This window comes from Vidua chalybeata, chromosome 3 (genome assembly GCF_026979565.1).
Source record: "Vidua chalybeata isolate OUT-0048 chromosome 3, bVidCha1 merged haplotype, whole genome shotgun sequence".
NCBI classification, from domain to species: Eukaryota; Metazoa; Chordata; class Aves; order Passeriformes; family Viduidae; genus Vidua; species Vidua chalybeata.
Window position 1 is genome coordinate 95,004,589 of NC_071532.1, and position 14,410 is coordinate 95,018,998.

A 14,410-nucleotide genomic window follows, 5' to 3' on the forward strand; every position below is an offset into this window, starting at 1 on the left:
CATATTACAGCAACTACTTCCCCTTAAGATGGAAATGTATACTGCAGAGATCATACCTTATAGCACAGAGTAACAATAACCAACTAGCATGCTGATTAGAAAGCTATACAAAAAAGGTCAGGCCCTAGACAGAGCTCTTCCGTGATGGGCTCCATTTAAATGCCAGGCTCTTCACTTGTATTTGTCTGAACAGACATACATATAATAATCTGCTCCCATGAGCACAGCCCATTTGTGAGCCATGGGCTGCTTTGGTAGGCAGACAGGGTTCAAAAGAAGAATCTGAAAGCAAAATGTCTCTGCTAGAGCTTATGACATCTTCCTTTCTCTAAAGAACTGAAAAAAATCATGGCATTATTTTTACTGCAAAGGAAATAGTGTTTTACTTAAATCATTAACAGATGGAGTTTTCTCAGCAAAGCCACATAATGCACAGGGTGTGATTTTTTTTAAGTGAAGTGAATGCTAAACATTCATCACTTTTTTTTTTTTTGTTTTGAACACATAGTAGCACTACACTATGAGGCTATACACTAATAATAAATTTGTGAACTGCTCCTCAAGAGTTTCATTATTAATATAGTAGTCAGTGGTGGTCATTAAAAATTCAGCATTTATCCATTGTTATTTTGTTACAGTATCCAAGACACGCAAGAATTTTCCTATACTTAAGGAAGCAAGTAATTTAATAATTCAGTTTTTACTGTGTTATGTTAACACAGCAAGCACTCTGTACCACTGAACCTGCCAAATTAGAACTATCTTTCAAAAATCATCAGAACAAATAAGACTTTTGTCATTTTCAGAAAATGTTAGTCTTGTTATAGCAGGTTACATTTAGACAGACGTAAGAGACATATTACATGTGAAATTATATATATATATATATGAGAATGTGTGCTAAAGAGAGGGAGGGAAAGAGGCAGCTTTTATACATAGGACTAACCATCAGAAACTCATGCAGGCTCTGATATGGACTCCTCTGTGGCCTTGGTCAAACTACATTATCCCTTGAATTCATTTTCTCTACAAACAGAAAGTTCCTTCTAAAATTTAGTTGTGTTGTGATTCACTTGCAAAACACTTTGAAGATGTAAAGTGCTATAAGCATGCTACACAATTATTAGCTTTCAGATTACCAATAATTTAAGCAAAACTTACTTGGAGAGAAATGGCCATGGTTATCTTAACTTTACTGCAGCTGTACATTTAAAGATGAGTCACATAACCCATACTGTTCATTTCACATTAGCTTTTCAGAGAAACAAAGATCATCAATTTATAATGAATAAAATCAATCTGTTCACTAATGAAGGGAAAGCTGCATTGTTTCAATACCAGATAGTTCTGCTTGATACAATGCCCATCCCTGTGGCACCAGGTTTACGAAGCTCTGCAGTCCATCTATGCTTTGTAATCCAGAGTGAAACCAAATGTGAAGAACACCTTCCCCATTAAAAACAGACACAGGTCTAACCATCTGCATACCCAAACTGGGCTCCCTTCAGATTATGCCCAGGGGCTGATTACAAAGAACCTCTCAAAGTCTAAAGGCTTCTCTTACTAATTAACAATGGGGGAGTGGGAGAGATCCCAAATACAACAAGATAAAAGGAAGGTATTTGGAGTGGAATTCAGTTCTGCCCAGGCATCTTCATCCCCAATATGGTCTAAATACTGCATGCTTAGTAAATTAATTATGGTTTCAACACTTTTTTTGACTTGTACATATAGGCTTCCTATATAGGCAGTGGAAAAAAATAGGAACTTTCAGGCAATGGTTCACCTGACCAGTTTTAAACAAGCTCTTCAGGAAAAGATGAACTAAATCAGAGAAGCATCTACCCTTCTTCTTGAATCTGAAAGGGGTGCCAAACTCAGCTGTCGGTGCTAACATTACAAAACTCTGGATATGGTCAGATGAATCCCACTCGTAACATTTTTTCAGTGTTTTGATAGAACGACCCAGGCCTATTGGTGGGATGACAACAATTCCTGCCATCTCCTAAGCAACTGAAAGCGTTGCCATCACCACTGCCTGCTGTATCCAGCTTTTCTTATCTTTACTGCTGTGTACCATAAGCCCAGCATCCAATACACTATGCAACTGGTTTCAAAGGAAAAACAAGCCCAAAAATAAAAAAAATTATCAAGAATTACTAGATCACCCTACCTAATAATCCAAAGTATACATTTTCTGTTTGTTTTTTAGTAAACCATACTGTAAAAAAATACCAAGGAAACAATTCAAAGGAGCTATTTATGTTCATGTCACTCCCAACTGTACACTTAGTGAAGATATAATCCCTTTCTCTGATGATAAAATACCATACTAGCTGACAATTTAAAAAGAATTGACATGTGAAGCTATTAATTTTTCATATCCTTAAGACTACTTCTCTCATATAGTCAGAACTAAAGCACTGTTTACCTGCACATTCCCCCCAAAATCTTAGAGGTACTTTTGTTTTTTTCAGGATGACTTTTCAGAACTGAATCTGCTTTTACATAAACTTGCTTTACTGACATACATAATAGGTGTGCTCTCTGGACCTCCATAAAGTCTTTAGTAGCAATAATTAATTTTTTAATATACAAATATAAAACCACTTAAAAATACTGTGGTGTTTTTTGAAGTGGCTCTTTTAAGTGAAGAGTCTCTTCCTGGAATCTCTTTCATATTCAGTTATTTACAATAACTGTCAGCAAAATCCTTGTTCCATTGAAAGTCAGTGCCAAAATGTTTTAATAATTTCAGTGTGCCCAGGACTTCACTTCATCATTCTAAGAATTCAGCTGATTTTCCTGAGCCAACTGCAGCCAAATATGTTGGAGTACTTCTGAAATTTCAGAGATGCGAATCCTAGAGATTTCATGAAAATCACTAACAGGGAAAAGAACTGAAATCAGGCCCCACCTCTGGGACCATGTTGGCAGGTCGGTCTGGCCAAACAGCACTTGGAACCAGGTGTAGTGTGCACTGTGTCCAGCACAGCCAGGAGTATGGAACAAAGCCATAGAGCAGCCTTTGTTGGCAGCCAACCCACTCCAGTGTTAACAGGCTTCCACTGTTCCCAGCACACACGAGCCCCCTACACCAGCTATACCAGCATCAATCACAGGTATGCGGTGTCTCTCACTCCCCTGTGGCTTACATTACTGAGCAGTGAAACAACCTAGTCCCAGTCCTATAGCTAAGAAAAATTCCTATTTCTATCAAAGGAAGATGACTGTGCATAAAGACAGTGACCTGTATCAACATAGCCTTTTATTATTTAAGGCCACTGTAAACTTGTGCTTAATGTTACATGTATTTTCAAATCCTGGTGGCTTGGGACAAAAAGTAAAGTTTGTCATTATTTAATGAAAAAGGGGCCTTAAATGAGAAAAATATGTATCAGTTGCTTATGCATCAGTAATTTGATCTGAAAATAAACCTTTTCACAGGAACCCCAGCAGTATTGTGATGCTTTCCTTTCTACACAAGTAGAGAGAATACATATACAATATTTAATACCTAATTTACCTTATACTAATGTATACTCATTATCTCCCTAACCACAGTTAGTTAGTGCTTTACTTTTAATGCTGTTCAAGCCCTTATACTAATAAAGATAAATAAGATGAAGATATGAGGGAAAAAAAAGTCTTTTATTAAAAATAGTTTCCTTTCACAACCCTCTTCCTTTCTGCAAGAATTCCTATCTGCAAGAATATGTCCGTTAATTCCATGAGAAAGGAAAATATCCAAAATATCAGACATATGAAGGCAAGAGCCATAGTAATTTTCTATTTGTAATTTGTAATTTTCTATTTGTTCACTTAACAGTCTGTGTTCAGGCAATAGCATAAATTTTTCTGTACAGTATGTTTCTTTCTGTTTTCTTAAACAAAAAATCTGACACCTGCCTGAACTTTCTTATAGTAGTCACTGAGTAGTATCAAATATTTTAACCAAAAAATAAACTGCTAGCACTCAAAAAGAAAAAAAAAGTATGGTTTAGTTTTATATATATATATAGAATATATATGCATATATAAATGTATTGTTCTGAAAAATTCCTGATTTGTTCAAAACTACAATCCTTTTTTATCCTGTAGTTAATTTTTCTCCCCTAATAAAAAACCTCTTGCCTGACTGATTCCATCCACTGTCTTCTCCTGAACTGAAGCTAGTATCAGGCTTCTCCTGAACATTTTAAATATGTTAGGTTTTCCAGGGAATTCAACCAGTGTATTTGTGAGGACAAAATAAGCAAAAATGCCTCTTTAAGTATGTAGCAGTGATTTCTGAAGCACAGTGAGGCCCAGGTTTTCTACTTCCACATCCCCACAGAGCAAGTATGTTATCTTTCTGGGTTACCTGAACTGCCGCACGGAGACGAGAGTCCTAATGTGACCCTTGAGGCCAGGTGTCCCACACAGTAACATAAGGATTATCTCTATTACTTAGCTTTTATTGCCATCTCAATACATCCCAGGAGCTTAATAGCTGGAGATGTCTTTTGCCAGTGCAACAATACTGAAGCAAGCACCGTATAAAAAACATTTATTTTAAAAGGCCTTTAAAATAACTTACATATGATAGCATTCCTCATAATACTGTATGAACATGAAAACATGTCTTATTTGTATGATGTTTACATATACAACAACATGATTAACTGCAAACTTGTCTCTCATGTATAAGAGTGTGCACCTCCTACCATCATATCCTTTGGGGGATATATCCCTGGATTGCACCTTGGGAGCTATGGCTCTCTTGCCATAGGCATGGTTGTCATAACTGTTATATTCAAACGAAGTCTTAGAGTATTTCTCTAGTTCCTTGGCCAAGTTGGAGCGGGGTGTGGTGGTGGGGACATTGTTTCTGTAGCCATACTGAGGGATCTCCAATTGCTTAACAAAGCACATGGGCCTAGAAATTAAAGATATGTACAGTTTGTTAGATGCAGTTCAGTTTACTATGTTTGTGCATAATTTATAGTTCAGATTAGAAAATCTTAGTTATTTCTTGTACTCAAGAGACAGCAATATATTATTGCATTTCCTTAGTTTGGTTATTTTCAGCAGACAAACAATATTTATTTCCTTGAACAAAGCCTAGACAAAATTAATTCTAATGCCACTAAATGTATCCTGCAGCTAAAAGTATTTTAAAGTTCTGTTTTAAAATACTTCAGGGTTTCCCTTTCCCCTTGTAATTGCACCAAAAAGCAAACATTTTTTTCTTTTGGGAGGTGAATTAAAGAGGGGCAAGCAGACTGACAGAAGAAGTTTGGACAAATTCTTTAAATATTAAAAAGAAAAAGTAGATTCGGAAGCTCCACCTAATTTATGGAGTTTCCTCCATATTTCTTCCAACAGAGTTGTATGCTGTTTTCCTCTGTGCTTTCAAAAGTAACTATTCCTGTTTCATCCTTCAATATACAAATCCATGTTCATCTTGAGAAGAGTCTCAGAAGCTCTGTCGACTCTGAGCTGCTGCCTTGCAGGTCCTGCTAATCCTTAAATGCAAGGTTCTGGCAGGAGCTGCAATTCCTGACACACAGATGCACACCTCAAGGAAGGTCCTGAGAATGAATACAAAATAAAACTGTTTCAGTTAAATATCTCTTTCATTTAGGATGAGGGAGGACAGTCAGAAGAAGCCCTTATTGATGTTATTCAGTCATTTGAGAAACTTGTGAAATCTCAGTGAAAGAACGCTGCAATGAACTCCACTGTCACACCATCTTCTGCATGTGGACAGAGAAGCTGTCAGCTCAAAGCAGGCAAACGAAGGCCAGATCCTGCAAACCCTACCTATATAAGAAAGTGTTACATGACTGGGTCCTAGGAAGCAACTGCTCCACAATGCTGCACGTCTACCTGCTGCATGTAGCAGGAGGTGAGGACGATGAACCTGAGGGGCTTCTGCTGGAATCAAGAAGTATATATATTTTTATTTTTCTTCTTTCTTCTTCTTTTTTCTTCTTTTTCTTTTTTTTTTTTTTTACTGCATTTATAACCAGAGGAAGTGGAAGGAACAATCACAGGAACATAAATTCAGTTGAGATCAGAAGTATCATCATGTTGACTAAGAAAGTGAAATGTGCTCAATGTAAGAAATAGGTTTTAAATATTATATAATATTTTCCTGAATGAATTTATTATCATAAAATTTATCAGGATATTTATGTAAAGATCACCCAAAAATCATATTAGTCATACTATTCCCTTTGATTTATGTATGCTTATTCCTTTAGACACGTCTTCCTCACAAAATACAGTGGGCTTATTTATACAATGAGGTGATATGAATAGTTTGATCCTGTTTCAAGATAATCTATATTTAACCAAAAACCTGCAATTCAGATCTTGAACATTTGGTGCAAATCCAAAATTTCAGTGGAACAGAAGCCCTATGAATCGATTTCTTTTTAAGTAAGAACTTTCAAATGCAGGTGGGATGGAAACTGGGATGAAGACAAATATTCAAGATTTACTCTTAAAATACGCCTGCACACAAACATTATAAATAGCTGCCAAGTTCATCTTAAATAAATACTTCAGTGACTTAAAGGTAAAAGGGAAGCAAGAGACAAGATGAAAGAATTATCTGAGTTGCCTATAAAACCTGAAACACAAGGCAGCTCACAAGTGAAGTTAAGATTGCAGAACAATCCTAGGGAGTTTGCCAGCAAACTGGATGCTACTTTTGAGCAGTTGCTTTCTATGGCAACTAACTTCAGTGGCTTCTCTGTAATGAGCAGTGGTAAAAGCCATTGCATTTTTGATCTGTCTTTTTCCATCAAGTGAGAAACTGTTTTATTCCCTCAAAGAGTGGAGTTTTTTTTACTAATGGGATTTGAAGAACTCTTCTCTAAGAAACCTCTGTGGGATGTTGTATGCCAAGCTGTGCAAACTGAATTAGGGGCAGTTAAGATAAAGCCCATCAAAAACAAATCTGAGGAAGGAGAGCACAGTCAAGAGGAATGATGAAAAATCTTCTGTAGATGTGAACCATAATTCTATCTTTCCAGCTCCATGGAAATGCTGGTTTTTGAAAAGACCATCAAGATTAGATGAACTTTAAAGAGCATATTCGAAGAATGGTGTTGATAATATAGTAGAAAACTTTAAGTAGACCAATCGGTTGTTAAATCTAGAAGACAGCTAAAGACTGAGAACTATGGGATAAGTAGGAAATTCTGGGAACTAAAGCTGCAGCACTTCCTCCACGCTCTTTGAGGCAGCTGGGAGGGATGTACCTATTCCAGCCCACAGATATTGCAGTATCCATGGAGAAATTCTGCAGCTTTTGGGGCATCATCAGCATAAGGCTGGTACATCATGGAGAAGTTTGATTGCTTTACATGCATCCTTCACACTTCAGCTCCTTAGAAATAATATTTTTTCCACCCACATATCTCAAAAGAGGAGACAATAGCACAAAGCTGGATGCAACTTCAGATAAATACAGAATCCTACATGGATGAAGAAAAGGAGTATAATCATATAAAATTGGTTAAAGATCCCTTCCATATGAAAATTTAGACAATTCTTCTCTCTTTCTCTCTGTCCTTCCTGGCAAAGAATGGGGGGAAGACAGACAAAGAACTAAGCCTGATGTTATTTTGGAATCTAAGCTATACTTGGTACTTTTCCAAGTGTCCTGCCAAAAGTTTACCAGTTTGGTAATGCAGATAGGGCTTCTGGTTTAATTTAAACTGATATTTACTAGTAAAAGCCTGCTGAAAAAACCAAGACTTACCGGTAAATATTAGTTTATTCCCAAAAGATACCAACTTTTTTCACACTGTTCTTAGACTTTGCACTCCAGCAGTCATCTTTACACCAAACAATGCCTAAGACAAAAATGAGCTTTTCAGCTTTACATGTATTTGCCAAAATAATTACCAACCCTCCCCCATGAAAACTGAGTGGGAAAAATACACTGTGAGAATTGGATCCAGAAGCCCTAATTCTAACTCTTCTTTAAAGGAGATATATATGTATATACAATGTATTTAAATATAAATTCTCAGATTAAGTGAATGTGTGATGAATTCTGCATAAGAATAAGTATTATAGTGATTTCTAATACCTTAAAACCCGATCTGATGCCTGGTTTGATTTTGACACATCACAGTTCTGATGCTTCTCTTGAGCTTTAGCCAGTTTCTCTGCTGCAGCAATAGGACATCCAGAGAGGCTGCAATTACAGAAAGGAAATTTAATTGTCTTGTCCTGCATAGTTTCACATTATAGCACTGATCCAATTACTCCTTCTCCTCCTTAGCCAGCATCAGGAAGAATCTGAAGGAAAAGGGTTTCCAAAAATGTTTTGATCATGTGTATTTTCTTTAGAATAGACTTCTTTTCTTCTGCTTTCAAAGTTGCATGGTAAATCTTACATCTGCTCTTCTTCTCTCACAGTACATGGGTAGAATATTCATGGATGTCAGCCAGGGAACATACCAGTAGGAGAGGAGAATATAAACTGGAATCTACTGTGCAGCTCTGCTAGCAGACTTGTGACCTTTATGCATCTATAAATGTTGTCAATGAAACGGCTCCTGAAGACAATTAAATGACAACACCATATAGGCCAAATCTTGTGCTGCTTCACACCTCATTCAACTCCATTAACTCCAATCTTTTTGCTAGGCATATAAATGAGTGCAAAATTTTGCCTTGGGTTGCTAAATCTACATGTCAACTGTTAGTGTTTGTTCATGAATTTCAGCCACTAAAGTATGCTTTCTATTAGTAAATGATGTGAAATGAAAAGCATTTCTGCACTGGAAATTCAATTAAATTTGCTAATGCTGAACAATTATTGACGTGGCAATAATAAGCCTGATTCTTATGGAAGATTTAGGACTGAGAAAAAAAAAATATATTGACGCCAGCAGATGGTGCTCTTAGTGAAGCTGTAAAACCCTGTGACCTGACAATGGAGGGGTTCCTTTCCTTGTCATAGTCTATTGCATGCTTATGTGACCGCAGCTCTCTGTGCTCTCCACAGGAATAGAAATTAAAATGAAAGGCAAATCAGTGCATTCCCAGATGTTTCCTTTTTTACAGGAAATAAGTGGAAAAAAAAAAAGAAAAAAAGTGAAGTAGAGAAAAATGCCCCAAAAGCTGCAGAAAGAGGTGAGCACAGACTGCAGAGTGCTTCCCCCATGCCCGCCCTCGCCCTAGTTCTGCAGAGGCTGAGGGAGCTCTGTGCAGCTCTGGAGCCATGCCAGGGGGCAGCTGCGCTCCACTGACATGCTCTTCCTCAGACACCTCAAATATTCTAGTGGATATTCAGCCAGAAGTGAATGCTGCTTCAAGCAGCAGTAATTCCCATAAAGCCTCAAAGGTTTCTGCTGCATCTATTTGCAGCATAACTGCAGAGACGGGGTACCAGAGCTTATTGCAGGCAGGCTGGTACCTACAAGAGTCTTCTGAGGGAAATACAGCTGATATGACGGGCTATAGTAACCCAGAACTTGGTAAGACTGAATGTCCAGTACCTGTACTCCCTTAAGCCTTCATGCTACAATTAACAGTAAAAAGGAATTCAATAATAGGAACAGTGCACAATTCCTTTAAAGCCTTTTATCCTCTTAAATTTTCTGGATTTTTAAAATTCTAAAGGCATATGCAAGATTTTATTATTGTTCTGTGGGAATATTATGACATGAAGAACACTAAAGTAACGTTTTCAAAATTTGTTTGGCAGAATTTAATTTGCAATAGCATCCCTTCCCTATGAATCTATTACTAATCTTAGGAAACTATGGAAAAGTTGCTTTTTTCCCTCATCTTTTTTTTTTTTTTTTACGATTTTTACGAGAATACTTACTTCTAAAAATTCTGCCTTCTCATTTTTAAGTGCAATGAGACATGTTCTTAATGTTTCTTAAACAGCCAAGATTCTCATACAGTTTTAGCTGAATAAGTACTTAGGGGTTAAGACTGTGGTCAGTAAGAAAGTTAACACCTGTGTATTTAAAATTATGTTCCTCATGTATTAAAAAACCCTAATAATTTAGGATTAGAGTAGATTTTTTTCATGGACTAGAAAAAATTTCTGAGGAGAGTAAAGTGTGAGAACAAGAACTCTGTCCTAATCCTGATGTTGCTGAAAAAAATCTTCTTTCTCCCTGCAACACACCCATGAGGAGTCATACCACTTGTTTTGTACAACTGCTGTTCAGCAAATATCAAAACAGAAAGAAAAAAGAAAGTCCACTCAAAAAGCTAAGCTTGCTTAAAATGTCTTCCGTGGATCAATTCATCCATACTACAGCAAGCGCACACTCGTTCTCCTCAGAAAATACATGAATAAATGTTACTCTTTAAAATGGATAAAGCACATGAAGCACCATCTGTCAATCCTCAGAACAGAACAACGACACACACTCACTCCCCCCCACCAATGGACTGCTAGAAGGGCTGCAGTTCGGAGGCACTGTTCCCTCTAGATTGGTGTCCAGCGACGGCATCCTTACCTTCGGTGGGAATTCCTGTTGCTATTTACGTGGCCCCGGCCTGTGCAGCCTGGTGTAGGACACTTAAGAACATTTTCATGCATGGCAAGAACTTGACAAGGAGAGTAAGAGAAAACAGCAGAGTATGAAAACAAGAAAAAAAAATCAAATCCCAGTATATATGAAACCATTTTAAAACAAAGCAGGATTCATTAACAACCAGCATTCCTCAAAATACACGTGACACACATAGCCAGTAAAGCCTGATGAGGAAAGTAAGTATTGTGACCCTATGCTCATTAACACAGGGCAACAGTGAAAGTTATGGAGGTTACAGAACCTATAAACAAATGCATCTCTGGTGCAACAGTGAAGCAGAAGACGCCCAACATCTTCATAAAAAACCACTGAGCAAAGACCAGCTCAACAGTAAAGGGTGAGCTAGCAACCATACAAAACAAAATTACAGACTGGAAAAATTCTTTCAGGAAATGTATGTATTCTTAATACATAGCTTTATAAACACAGTATCAAACTCATGAGCTGAAAATCTGCTCTCAAGTTATACTGGTAGAAGATTGAATTATTTGAAACACACCTCAGTACAACCCTGAACAGAATTTAACCCTAACTATAAGGCAGCCCGATTGAGCTAGGGGCCAGTTCTGCTTGCTTCTACATAGATACATCATTCATACCTACACAGCAAGCAGAAAGGATCCTTTATTTTCCACTTGTGTTTTCTACAAATGTGATTTTTTTTTTTTTCAAAATACTAAGAACCAAAATTAAATACTTAAAAATTGAGGGATGGCAGAAAAAATGTAAAAAATAAATAAGTGGTACAAGCTTAAGCAAGTAAACTGATTTACATCCACATCCACTGCAAGCTGGATGGAAAACTTACTCCAAGGCTGCTCAGAGCAGTACCCCTCTAAATTATAAAGCTCATGCTATGAAGGGCCAAATTATCAAGAACTTTTTGGGAACACTGAAGAGTTTTTTATGACATGAGGCATATCTGAATCCATCTCTCAGAGCTGGATAGCAGTACATCACTCAATGGAAAAAGGCTATCCAGCCCTTGTGAAGTTCTCATTTTTTTCACACAGGAAGTAGTCTGGAAGCCTGTATTTAGTTCTCGCTCAAAAAAAAAAAATCTAATAAAATCAGTAGATACGTTGACTGAGTTAAGAACTGAATAAAAGCTGTTCAGAGACTTGAGAATTAAATCATGTATACTCATTAAAAGATAACCATCATCATCATCACCCCATTATCAGTGTGATAAAATGTGTATAGATGCAAAAGCTTCACTCTGAAATTCCTAATATTTAAAGCTGTTCTTGAAACATGCTTCACAAGGCCAACATCACAGGAAAAAAAGAGATGAGCTCACCTTTGTCATTTTAGTAGGTACAAGAGCATGCAAACAGTTTAAAGCTATATTCTTCTTTGATTTACAAAGTCTTCTAAAGAGCTTTTTATTTACCATTTGAAAAAAAATGATAGAACTTTGAGCAACTGAATAAATATTTGTGTTTCATAAAATTACAGGGTCTTGGAAAGCAGAGAAATTACTTTATTTGTTCTACTGTATTCAGAGACCAACCAAACTACAGCAAAGTTTCCTAAAGCACTTCCTCATTATTTTACTTCTGGAAGAAGCCACTGTACCAGGAAAGAGGAGACTTGCTATGTCTGCCACTCTTGCAGTGCTAATCTACTTCTGTTTTCCTGTCCATCAGAATCTACTTTCCTTTGGAAACTGGGGACCATTTTAGTTCTGACCATCTTTATAATATTTCCTTAAGGCTGTTGCAAATTCGCTGAGGTTAAGTCCAGAAGTGCTGATGGACAGTGAGGATTTTAGGTCCATATGGAATGGAATCCGTAACTCCATTTTAAAACTGGTGTGAAAGAGAATTGCATCTTATCCAGACAATTCCTATTGAAAATCAGCACAGAGTAATTAGCTTTAATAGAACTATGCTGATTTCACCAGCCAAGGAGGTGACTTCCAGAAATGAAGCCCTCTGCCTTTAGGTGGGTGTCCATGAGATCATGGGTGAACTTCCTATGCACAAAATTTGCTGACATGGCATGTGACTGAGAGGGGTTGTTTGCTCAAAATCCTGAGTTCTGTAGCTAAGTAAACAGCCAAATTATTATTTTTTATAATATGCACTAGTTTATTATAAATTATGTTTCAGACACAACAATAACAAAGGAAAGGGGTTGCAAGTTTTTCAGGAATAATTATTCCTGTACAAGACAATAAGGACAGTTGATGTGACATTAGCACGCAGAAGCAAAAGCAGTGCACATCTTCTGGAAACCTTTTTCTCTGTTGACTAAATATGTCTATTAAAAAATAACCTAGGATTCTCAAAATCAAAGAATACAGCTTTAAAAGTTGTTCTTTTAGTGTAAAGTTAGTAAAGAATGGAAATGATGGAATAAAGGAAAAAGTATAACACAGAACAGTTGACTAACTTGAGACAAACCATACTGAAAAATGAAATTAATTTTTTAAATAAAAGGTTTAAAAAGCATGCTAGAAAAGTTTTTGTAGTTTTATCCCCAGTTTCCATGAAAGAATGTGAACTTACTTTCTGGAGGGACCCTATCTTTGTGTGGGCATCCTGACAAACTGCGGTGATGGGGGTAAAGCCCCGTTACATGGCCAGTTCCATCACACCCAGGGGTAGGACATTTGCTCTCTTTCTTTTCTGTTCTTGAGGGATCTATAATTTACAACAAATGTGTCAAGTGAATGAGTCTTTTCACATTTCTGTAAGAAGGTTCATTTAATCATGTCATTTACTCTTTGGTAAATGTTATTATGAAAACTGGAAAAAAAAAGAAACCCTTCTACTTCTTATCACAGTTCTGTCACTTTTATCCTGTTATCTTCTTCTCAGACTGCAGGTTCCCATGATCACAGCAATATCCATTCATAGTGATTGGAAAATGACCTTTTTATAGCAAAGCCATACCATTGTCAATCAATGTTCTGCTGGCAAGCATTAGCTCAAGGGTGAAAGGTCATTTGGGAACTGTTTAGTTGGAGTTTCCCTTCTTTACATTCTTATTTGCCTCATGTGTTAAGGTCTGCAAATGTACTGTCATAGCAGTTCAATGTCCTGAGAGTAGCAAACCCAGTTCTTCAGTAGAATGATTCCACAAAAATCCCTTTTCCAAGGCATTATGAGGAAATAACTCTTGTTTTGTTTAAATTCCTTACAAAGTGGTAAAATTACATAAATATTCCTTGATCTTCAATAAATTATGGTGGAGTAAACATTGTAATCAGAATGACTGGAAGTATTGCTTGCACTGTAAATCTGGGCCATTACCAACATGCATATGTAACATTTGAATATTCATATGCTTGAAAGGTTAATGACCTTTTAGAATACTGTTGGATCTTCTGACTACAAATCAATGAAAAGTCTAACTAGATATTTTTTCCACAAAATAAAGTTTTCTGCCAATGATGTAATGGAATACTGGTGACATTAATCCTGATTTAGAAATTTCTCACACAACTTCATCTGCTTATTTCCTTTAACAGAACATCTGTAGAGCATATATTCTTCCAGACAAGCACGTGATACAAATTACATCTTATCATCTTGACCACAGTTGCCAGGTTTTGGACATTATTGCTGATTTTCCTATTAGTATTAAAGGGATAAAATGCAGGATACTCAAACTGCTACAGTTTTGGCTCAAGATCACCAATAACTTTTTCAGTCTATCATTTCTTTTAATAACCAATCTGAACTATCCTCATTTAGTAATTTTATGTTGCTCTTGTAATTTCTCGGCTTCAGTATTTATGCTTTCATCTCTGTAAAATAATATTTTGCTACTTGTTTTCCAGTAAGCCTTTTTTACATTAAATTCCATCACAGCTTCAACAATCAGAACCCTCAGTA

The 14,410-nt window shown here is 36.7% G+C and overlaps 1 protein-coding gene across 1 annotated transcript in view; it reads right to left on the bottom strand.

Moving 5' to 3' along the window:
- Positions 1 to 14,410, bottom strand: part of MYT1L (myelin transcription factor 1 like) — a 220,988-nt gene that overhangs the window by 65,047 nt on the left and 141,531 nt on the right. The window contains exons 7-10 of the mRNA XM_053938244.1: positions 13,079 to 13,213; positions 10,488 to 10,578; positions 8,090 to 8,197; positions 4,707 to 4,918 (exon numbers count right to left, since the gene is read on the bottom strand). Coding sequence (XP_053794219.1) covers positions 4,707 to 4,918; positions 8,090 to 8,197; positions 10,488 to 10,578; positions 13,079 to 13,213 — 546 coding nt within the window. The remainder of the gene's footprint in view (positions 1 to 4,706; positions 4,919 to 8,089; positions 8,198 to 10,487; positions 10,579 to 13,078; positions 13,214 to 14,410) is intronic.